This window comes from Pocillopora damicornis, chromosome 13, assembly GCF_964200805.1.
Source record: "Pocillopora damicornis chromosome 13, jaPocDami1.2, whole genome shotgun sequence".
In the NCBI taxonomy this organism is placed as follows: domain Eukaryota; kingdom Metazoa; phylum Cnidaria; class Anthozoa; order Scleractinia; family Pocilloporidae; genus Pocillopora; species Pocillopora damicornis.
The window spans coordinates 21206595-21216760 of record NC_142682.1 but is presented as its reverse complement, the minus strand read 5'-3'; the positions used below and the strand labels follow the sequence as shown (position 1 = coordinate 21216760).

The 10166-nt window shown below is 42.3% G+C and overlaps 1 protein-coding gene and 1 long non-coding RNA gene across 3 annotated transcripts; one reads left to right on the top strand and one right to left on the bottom strand.

Moving 5' to 3' along the window:
- Nucleotides 1–1836: 1836 nt before the first annotated feature.
- Nucleotides 1837–8323, bottom strand: LOC149035919 (uncharacterized). Of its 2 annotated transcripts, XM_089191682.1 has the most exons (6): nucleotides 7350–8323; nucleotides 6971–7042; nucleotides 4801–5435; nucleotides 4108–4526; nucleotides 3641–3946; nucleotides 1837–3248 (listed from the first exon to the last, which is right to left on the bottom strand). In XM_089191682.1, the coding sequence occupies exons 1-6, from the start codon at nucleotides 7478–7480 to the stop codon at nucleotides 2508–2510; spliced, it is 2304 nt and encodes a 767-aa protein (XP_089047808.1). In that variant the 5' UTR covers nucleotides 7481–8323; the 3' UTR covers nucleotides 1837–2507. The 2 variants fall into 2 exon arrangements, with proteins under 2 accessions (XP_089047808.1, XP_089047809.1); XM_089191683.1 differs by lacking the exons at nucleotides 6971–7042; nucleotides 7350–8323 and adding an exon at nucleotides 5935–6067 and having other exon boundaries at nucleotides 4801–5883.
- LOC149035920 (uncharacterized) lies at nucleotides 3819–6322 on the top strand. The gene is made up of 2 exons (XR_016182315.1): nucleotides 3819–3959; nucleotides 4096–6322. It is a non-coding gene; the product is annotated as an uncharacterized LOC149035920 (long non-coding RNA).
- Nucleotides 8324–10166: the final 1843 nt, after the last annotated feature.

The following is a 10166-nucleotide window of genomic DNA, read 5'->3' as shown; positions in this document are numbered from 1 at the left end:
TAGCTATCAAGTGCCACCATCAAGGTTGAATGTGTGCAGGCAGTGATGACTGGAGATTTTTTCCCCCTCTAAACAATACTGCCTAACCGAATGGAGTAGACAAGAAAAGTTTTGACACATTCATTGGTATTGTTGTTGAAAATAAAGACTGATGCCCAAATTTATATTCAAAGGAGTGTGTGGTTTTGTCCTTTGTCTTTGTGTAGGTAATTGGATGATCTCTAGCGATATTTGACCTAAATGCCTGCAGTGATATTTCGAAATTGTTATGCGTAGTCTCACCAGCTGTTAGGCCGGTGGCATTTGAGGCAATTTTGAAATATCACCAGTGGTATTCATGCCAAACATCAGGTACAAATTATGCTGTTATTCGTCTCTACCGCTACCCGGGTTTAGTTTGTAATTTTCACATGTAGGTATTTGGCTTAAATTAAGCTGAAACACCACTGCTCTAAGCCAATCAAATCGCAGAAATGTCTCATGTGCTAGTATACGGGCATTAAAACCGGACAGTGCAACCTCGATGTATGAAACCCTTTCACTCCCAAGATCTGATTAGTAATTGTCCTTACTATCTGCCAGACAACTCTTATGATGTGAGTTCAAAGAATTTGGTATTGGCTCAACTACTAATCCCATGATCGATGTTCTTCTCCATTCTCGTCACCTGCCTGCTTGATATTGTATTCATACAGTAAGGAGAAGTTCTGTCTTGGTCACTTGTGGGAGTGGAGGGTTCATATTTATTTCATTTCGCCAATTTGACAGGCACGTTTTCTGTGATTAGAATTTCCTCTAGGAGTATTTCATTGTCCGAAGCTTTTTGATTTTGGCTCCAATAATTTTTTTTTAAATTTTGGAGCGCGGGCTCAACTCTATGCATACACCCCAGTACCCCCTCGGTGTCGAAATGGAAACAGACAAAACACATGGCGAAGGTAGTGAGTAGATGTCAAGGACTTTCAGTCTAAGACTCGTAGAACCAACCTTCTGAGGCTTATTCTGCTCGGTAAACGGAGAGTATTTTCCCGACGATCGGTCCATTTTCTAAAGGGAGGTCGCAAGTGCCTGTCAAATATCCCAGGCATTTTTGCTTCGTTTTGTGTACTTTGGTAGAAACTCGTACGTCGAAGGAACGCGCTTTAAAAGTGTATGAATCCAGAGCTACACATATTTACAGTTGAGGGTGACAAACTGAACGGATGTACCCAGTCGTTTGGCGTACTGTTGGACCCTAACCCTAACCCTAACCCTAACCCTAAACCCTAACCCTCATTTCCACACGCGATGGTTGAATTTAGCCGGAAAAAGCACGGTGAGTGTTAGGGTTAGCTGAAAAAATTCCTAAGCAAGGGTGAATTTCTTTCTGGAACCATTAATAGTTGGAAGGAATTTGCTTAAATAACAACCCTTACCGCCTGTCTGGGGGTAAAACCTTGAACTTAGACTATAATGCACTGCTTTTCTTAACGAGGATCTATTTTCATTTCAATATGGAGGGCGAAATTTGGCAAAGTGCCCCAAAGAGAGATCTCGGACTGACAATTGGAAAAAGAGGTTGAATTTGTCTTTTCAGAGTTTTGTCGGCAGTCTAATTGTTGTTGAATTCCTTTCTCTGAACTGCAAACCTCTTTAGTGAAATGAAGGTGAAAACAAAAGACCATTTTATCGCAATTGGTTGACAGCTTGGTAAGGAAAGCTGCATTTATAGCGATCGTGGTGACTAGAGTTAAAGGAGACACTTTTGAATGTTCTCATCTTTGTGGGCACAGCGACCTGCTTCCCTTTTGTGGCGGTTATTAAAAATAACTTATTATAGCAGAGAACGAGTACACATTTTCTCAACCATCAACTCAATTTTATTTTAAATGTGTTGAATTCCAAAATGAACACGCTGGTCAAATTTCAAAATCGAGCTAAACTATCTGTCACCTTTGTCACAGAAAAAAATTAGTTTGCTCACAAAAACACGACCGCCTTAGCTTGAATATTATCATCAACAGCTTGTGAGGAACTTAAAAAAAAAAAATCTTGCAAACACAACACTTACGGAACACACTGGCCTGTGTTGAACTCTGAAATGAACATGCTGGTTGAATTTCAAAATCGAGTAAAACCATCTCACCACTGTCACAGAAAAGACCAATTTCCTCAGAAAAACACCACTGCCCTAGCTTGAATATTTATCCACAGTTTGCGACAGACTTTGACATTGATCATCTTGTTATAAAATTGACTGAAACCACCTCTCACGATTGTCGCAAAAAAAACATTCATTTCTTCAGAACACACTGGCCTGTGTTGAACTCTAAAATGAACATGCAACCTGGTTGAATTTCAAAATTGAGTAAAACCATTGTCACAGAAAAAACTAATGTCCTCATAGCTTGAATATCTATCCACAGTCTGTGAGAGACGTTGACATTGATCATCTCGAACTCCAAAATGAACATCCAAGTGAAAAGCTTACAGTCTGACTGAAAATTTGTTTTACAGTTAGGTACCTCCTATTGGAAGACAGTCCTGTCGATCTCTTCTTCTTCAGTGGGATCTTCTGGCTGGAGAAACCACAGCCACCTGTTGTTACTGTCTGGTATGCACCTTCGACGTATATACATGAGTGCTGCGATCTGGCTATGGTGGTCGCTGTGATGGCCAATGGCGCTGGCTATTTTAGACAAGTTGCACCATACGTCTCCCCAGCCTCTTTGTAAGAGAAGGTGTTGGAGACGTGGACGGAGCATGACCAGCATTCCAGCGTTGGCTATATATCGCAATCTGGTGGCACTACAACTCAGGATGTCCTCCAGGGCCTTGCAAAGCAGGATCCTCCTATCTTCAGGGATCTGTCCACCGTTCAAACATTGTGCGATCAGGGGTGCAAATTCCAACATGGCAGCCAGCCGTCCGTTTCTTTTCAAGCCCAGCGCAGTGATTGTGGGTTGGTCCAGCTTGTTTACGAGCATGCAAATGGAGCAGGTTGGATTCTGACATTTGGTTCTCACGTCGGCCATATCTCCCCCCCCTTCCTGGCACAGGCAGTACGGGCAGCTCTGATCCTCTTCATCCTGGGAGTCTCTCACGACCGGCTCTCCCAGGCAAGTGCAGTCGGCCCCAGTGGCTGTCCAGACGTCGCGGACTCTCTGCCTCGCTATTCTGGTACGTTCCTCTGTGTAGACCCTGAGAGCTGCAGATTGTCTAGCCTGCTGTAAGGCTTGCGTGTCTGAAGATCTGGCCTGCTGTTCTGCCTAGGGAGAGAAAAAAAAAGCAACAGGTGAGGTAGGTACCTCCACTAATAATAATAATAATAATAATAATAATAATAATAATAATAATGATAATAAAATTAATAATAATAATAATAAAGCATGCTTCGTGCAAGTAGTGAAAATTAAAAAATTTAAAATGCGGTGAAAATTTTTTAACTTACAATTGGTTCATTCTCAATTTCCCCCTGCCCCTCTAAAAGGTCAAAATTAAATGTAGGTTAAAAGTTTTTGACAAAGATTGAGTCTCAATTTCCTCTGTCTCCTGGCCCCAACTATTCAGCAAATGCCAATCTAATATTTTTGAAGTTAGCACCTATCAAATCATTTTGTCAGTCAATGTGCAGTTATTTATTTTTTAAATTTCAGTTCACCTGTGGTGGGTTGCAAGGTTGGTTTCCTTGCAGGAACTTTTGCAGTCTGTCCAAAGACTCTCTGTTGGGTATGCGTGTGGCTATGATTCCCGGCAGTGCTAGCAGACGCTGCCGGGGATCTGGTGGTACTTCCTGCTGCACTTCTTGGTCCCTCGGTCTTTGCTCAGCTACTGGCCCTTCTGTGGACACCTGGGATGCTCGGGTGCTGGCACGTCTGGGCGTCGCCTGCTTTCTTCGTCTGACCAAGCCGGAGCTGCCGCTGGGTCTTCGTGTGGGTGTCGCTTCTGCAGCTGTGACTCGCAGTGCCTGTTATAAAAGGGTGAGATATATCTAGTTGGTCATCTAAAACAAGGCCCTGCATGATGAAGAGGATCTTTAAATGCGTGTATTATGGTCATCTGGAGTAATGGGTTCTAAGCTCGTCTACTGACTGACTGACTCGCTCTTAATCACAGGAGAGACCCTACCTGAGTCGTTGTCTGCACAGACACGTAACACTGCAGCAGATTTTCTATGTGCCTTGTCACGGTTTCAGTGTGCTCTGGGGTTCCTCGGGCGGGAAGTGGATCCAGCTCCTCTTCAGCATCCCACCCGACGGAGAGTTCTGACTCATCCGAACTGCTGTCCTCCCCATGGTCTGGAGCAGAGGCTATCACCAGATCCCAGTGGGAAGAGCTGGCCAGTCTGAGCCCCTTTGTCTGTTCGGCTTCCAGGGGCGTCATGGTCAGGAAGTCCACTCCAAATCGAAGCATCATTTCCACCAGACGTGCAGGCTTGTCTTTCTTGCCCGCATATCTGATTGCTGTCATTCGCGCGAGCATCAGTTCTGTCACGGTGAGTCCCAGACCTCGTATCATTTCTTTTGACATGAAAGCAGCCACGTCACCTGCAAGAGAGTCGATGTCAATTGCATGTCCTGAGCACTAGCCCTTCACAAGAACAAATCACTTTGTACCAAAGGTAATCAGAGGAACTGCATTGAGAACACAAGATGTAATAAGTGAGTCTTCCAAAACTGTCCCAAGCTTGAATTTTCTTTGGTGCTAGCAGAGTTATCATTTTTACCTCACAATGGAATACTACTACTACTGTTTTTGTTTGTTTGTTGGTTTTTTTTTTTTTAAAGAAAAAAAAATTGTTAAGAAATGTTTTCAAGTTACCTGGAGACACGCTTCGAATTCCCTGGTTCGAAATGCGTGCTGCCACCGTGATATTGCCGGGCAAGATTCCTCTGTGTGTGTCCGTGATGAGACGACGAGGGAAACCATGTGTAAACTGGGCAGAGACATCGCTCCAGTGGGGGGCATTCAAGATCATGACGTTCCCAAAGAGGTCAAGGCGTACCAAATTCAAGTTGCGGTCGAATGCCTCGTTGCCACATCTCAGACTCCCATCCAAGGCCTGTCCCGTGGTTAGAAACATATCCTCCTTGGACAGTTCATTTCTTCTTTCTTGTGAGTGGTCTGACTCCTGCCGCTGTGTGCTGCACCATTCCTCTCTACTCTGTACATAGCGTGAACAATAATCTCTACATGTCTGCAGGTCTTCAAATACCACTTCTCCAGCTTGGTCCTCAGCAAAAAGCCCTGCGGGCAAACGCAAGCTGTCATACAGGAACAGATTGAAGTTGAACCGCATTCTATCTTCCAACGATACCGCCAGGCCAGACGGGAAATACGGTGCAACAAGGACTGGTGCCACATTCCTGCTTGTGGATGGCTGGTTGTCTAAGGCCACATGCAGCATTGGTGAGTCCCGGGGTTGTGTTTCATCATCAATGAACGAGCTTGAAGGGCTAGGAAAAAAAGGGAAAAACAAAGCATGAAAAAAATTGAAAAAACATGAATTGCCTTGCTCAAGAGCTACTTCTGTTTCCTTTTTTGAACGTGGGTGAATCCTTGTTTACATTTTTTGCCTCGTCATCATCATCATCTCGCGAAGAAATAAGATGAAATTTTTGAATATGGAAAGAGCATATGAACCATTTCAGTTATCTCTGACAATCTGAGCCCCATCGATAGATAACAAACAGTTTCCCAGGAATTCTCTTTTCAAAACCCCAAAATTTACAGGGAATGCATGAGCTCGTTGATGTTTTGCCTGCAAGCGATTTTGCAGTTTTTTTTTTTACTTGTGGCCAATTTCTTTGTGACTGATTGCAAGGAGTCGAAACCTAAACAAACTGCATAATTCAACCAGCTCTTTTCATTTTTGAACATGACTGGTATACACAGCTACATCTCCTACGGGTTCACCGGCATGCTAATGGGCAAAAATGTAAACAGGGACGTCACGATCGATCGACCATTCTAACCAATTTGTACTCTTTGGTATACAATCTCAAGTTCTCCAGTCGAGTACTACAAAAGTTGTAGAGTATTTTATTTTGCCCTGTTCCTTGCACAGCAGTTCTCACTTTTATGTGCTCCGTTCATCAGATAGAGTGGACAAACCCAAGGCACATGTCAAGTGCAATCTGTTTCCTGGGTAAGTTTGAGCAATTTGGTTGGAATTTTGCAGTAGCCTGATGGCTAATCTGATGTAACACCACCGAAACTATCTTTGGCCGAGTTGAAATTTAATTCGACAATATTGAGCACATGCCTTTTTGAGAACTACTGGGGCATGGATTATAATTATATTAACAAGGCTACAATAATAATAGTAATAATAATAATAATAGTAATAATCAAAGTAGTAGTAATAATGATAATAGCATTAAGAAGAATAACAATAATTCTGATGATGATCTTCAACCAGAGCAGTAGATGCCCTTCAAAATCTGCAGCCAACTAATACCCCATTCACACCAGCAAAACATGTTTTGTTAAACTGGTTTTCATTGAATGAAAATTATAAACAGAGAACTGAAAAACTTGATTTTCCATTGGATTCAAGTACTAGCTAACTTGTATTTCCAATGTGCTACATTCAAGTCAAAAATATTCGGTTAAATAGTTTCTATGAAGAAAAAAAAAATTAAACTGTGTTTAACAAAACAACTTTTAAACATGTTTAAGCTTTGGTGTGAATGGGGCATAATTTGGTTTCGGTGTTCAAGAAATATTGTGGCAAGATATTGAAAAATACCAGTAACTGGGGAGAAAACACTTATGTACTATTATCCTGGTCAACTCCCAGGGAAAGGGGCACGCCTTCCATGATTCGAGCATATAAAAGGGCATGGTTGATCGTGTTTTCTTCTGAATTTTGGAAACCTTTGCCAGAAATAAAGGAATAGACCAACAGACATTCTCTGTCCCAATAAGTGACTCTGGGGGAGTAGATAGAATCTAATATGTGCCCACTAAGTCAAATTTAATATCATACCTTTCCTCGCTTGGATCTTCCTCGTCTTGAACGGGAACGGGAACGGGAACGGGAACGGGATCAAGACGGGAACTGCAATGCGAAAGAGAGTCGTCGCTAAGTACACCAAGTAAAAATCAAGCGTGTATAGTACCATGCCGACAATGTATAGTACAAACGCATAGTACAAAACAACAAAGACAAAAACTCAGAAAGAAGAGGCAGAGACGACCGCAAATAAAACAGCTTCCAAATGAATACAATGAATGCAATGATTGCCTACTGGTCATTTCACTGGGTGCGGTTCACCTCGGGGAACAATGACAAAAAAAACAAAAACAAAAACCAACAAAAAAGTAAACAGAACAGAGCACCATGTGTATTTTAGCGCGTTACCGACCTGCGACTTTCCGCAGCTTGTGTTTCTATAAACTCCCAACCCCTTGCTCTTTTGGAACGTTTCCTTCTGGGCGGCATGTTGAACGACCTTAACTGTGTGAGTTCATATGGGGAATGAGCTGAGAATCTCATCTGGGACGTGTTTAAAGACAGGACCAGCAAGAGGAGGGCGTGCTTAAGGTTCGTGAGTGTTATTTTCGACGAGGTCACGCAGATATTTAGGATCAAAGTTTAGGACCCTCGAGCGAATTCCAGCAAGCTAAAACAGAAAAGAGAGAAGCTACGAACACTCGAGGACGATTATTTGATGAGAGATTGAAAATCGACGATGTATTAGGTCAGGTGTCGTGACTTATTCACTTCAACAAACGACGCGCTCGCCATTCCTCGCCTTTCGTGCCTACATGACAACATGGCTGCAAGTTTCCAAAAATGGCACCGGAAGTGGAGGTCTCTATTGTGTTCGCGCAGGTTCTGCGCGTACACAATAAATGATTGATAGCCCTGGCCACTTCCTGCCTTCCCAGGTACGTGACTTCTTACACACGACGTGACTCGAACTGAAAGCAATGCGTGGGAACTAGCGCGTCTCTCCCCTTGTACTTTGGTCAACGTGGGACGGCAAGGAATTAATTCAATGAAAATTTCACCCCGTCGACTTCCAAAGAGAATGAATTTTGCGTCCGATGGACGGAAAGTTCTTCAAATATATTGCGCGTAGAGCTGATCACTACTATACGTTTTTATTTCCCGAAAGCATTTTTATCGTTAAAAGGAACACACACACACACACGAAAAAAAAAAAAAAGACTTTAAATTTGGACAAAACCAAATGCATGCTTATCGGTAGTAATAGGAAACGCGTAAATATAGTTTATCATTATTATTTATTATTATTTGATTGGCTAGTTGGCCGGCCATATCGGCCTAGCGCCAAATGTCCCCCCCTCCCCAAGGCGCGCGCGCACGCGCATTAGGTGACTCGACTAGCTAGCCCTGCGAGCTAGACAGACATGTCTTTTCGTTTCGCCTCCACGAAATCGGAGGCAGTGGGAATATGGCATCACACACCTTCCATCCCCGAGGTTTCGAAGTTGCGATGTTGCTGTGTTCAAGGTAACCCTGTGCAAAGAATGATTCGTTAGGCGAGGAGAGCACTTATTTGGAGACTCTCTAGTGGCTGTATATATTATCTGAATTGAGTTCACTCCCACAACTTAACGAAGGCTTTTCGACTGCGGGCGAGTCGATTTCAACCTTCTTCTCTTTGCGCAATATTCGTTCGTTCGTTCGTTCGTTTGGAAGATTTCGCACCTCGTCTGCGAAGCCGCTTCGATTTCGACTCGATTCGTGGCGCACACGTGGACGAACGCGCGAGTGCAAAAAAACCAGCAGCCGATCGACTCTGAGAACGAAGCAACTCGCAAGAGAATCGAAAGCCTTTTCCGTCCGTAGATTTTTCTCTCTGTTCGCAAATACAGGGCTTTCAGCCGCAGGGGACGAGCGTCCTCCTGACTCGAGCGACGAGCGAGTGTTTGTCTGTTTGTCTGTCTCTTTGTTTGTTTTGCCTGTTTGTACACGTCCAAGTTGGCAGTTAAAAACATAGTCTATTTTCCAAGGTTTCCAAGGAAGGTTTCTTAGCATTTAAGTACTAGTTGTGGTATTGACTATTTGACTTTCCCTAAATGTTTTTTGTTGGTGGAGCCAACAGAAAAAGTTTGTGAGGCCATGCTTTAAAAAAATGACAGGAAGGCCTTAAGAGCCTACTTAGATCTTTATGAAGATGGAGGGTTATTTTATTGGCAGTGACATGTAAAGATAGTTTGCCAGGGCCACTTACTAGGAGTAGATTTATAAGTTAAAAATACTACATTTGAGCTCCATTTTTACGCAGACATTATTCAGGTATGATGGAAATTTAAAAGCACGTTCTTGTCTCATTCATAAGCAATGCTATATACTTCACAGCTGTCAAATTTATTAAATTTTGTGTTCAGAATTACTTTTGGCCTGGATATTTTTAACATGATGTAACATTTAACATTGCATAACATTGTTTTTAACAAACAGTAAACTTTTTTGGTTTTGATCTGAGCAATTAAAAACATTGTGTTGTTTCCAAGGTTTCCAAGGAAGGTTTCTTCACTTCATGCCTGGGTCCTTATGTATATTATTCTGTTTTACAGAAAATAACAGTCAACTGGAGCAGGCAGACTCCAATCAGCCAAGAGGGGCCAGAAAAGAATTGTGCTTAGACATAGCAGTTACCTCCAGCTGGAAAATACAAGTAAGTACTGCCAAAGAATACTTAGTCAGTATATGGGAAGAATAGTATGCAACTGAATGATGCAAGTTTCAGCCAGTTGAGGGTTCTTACATTTTTTTATGGTGGTGCTCATGGTGTCTCAGTCAATTGCTAACTTAGTATTTAAGTACTAGTTGTGGTATTGATTATTTGACTTTCCCTAAATGCTTTTTTATTGGTGGAGCCAACGGAAAAAGTTTGTGAGGCCATGCTTTAAAAAAATGACAGGAAGGCCTTAAGAGCCTACTTAGATCTTTATGAAGATGGAGGGTTATTTTATTGGCAGTGACATGTAAAGATAGTTTGCCAGGGCCACTTACTAGGAGTAGATTTATAAGTTAAAAATACTACATTTGAGCTCAATTTTTACGCAGACATTATTCAGGTATGATGGAAATTTAAAAGCACGTTCTTGTCTCATTCATAAGCAATGCTATATACTTCACAGCTGTCAAATTTATTAAATTTTGTGTTCAGAATTACTTTTGGCCTTGATATTTTTAACATTATGTA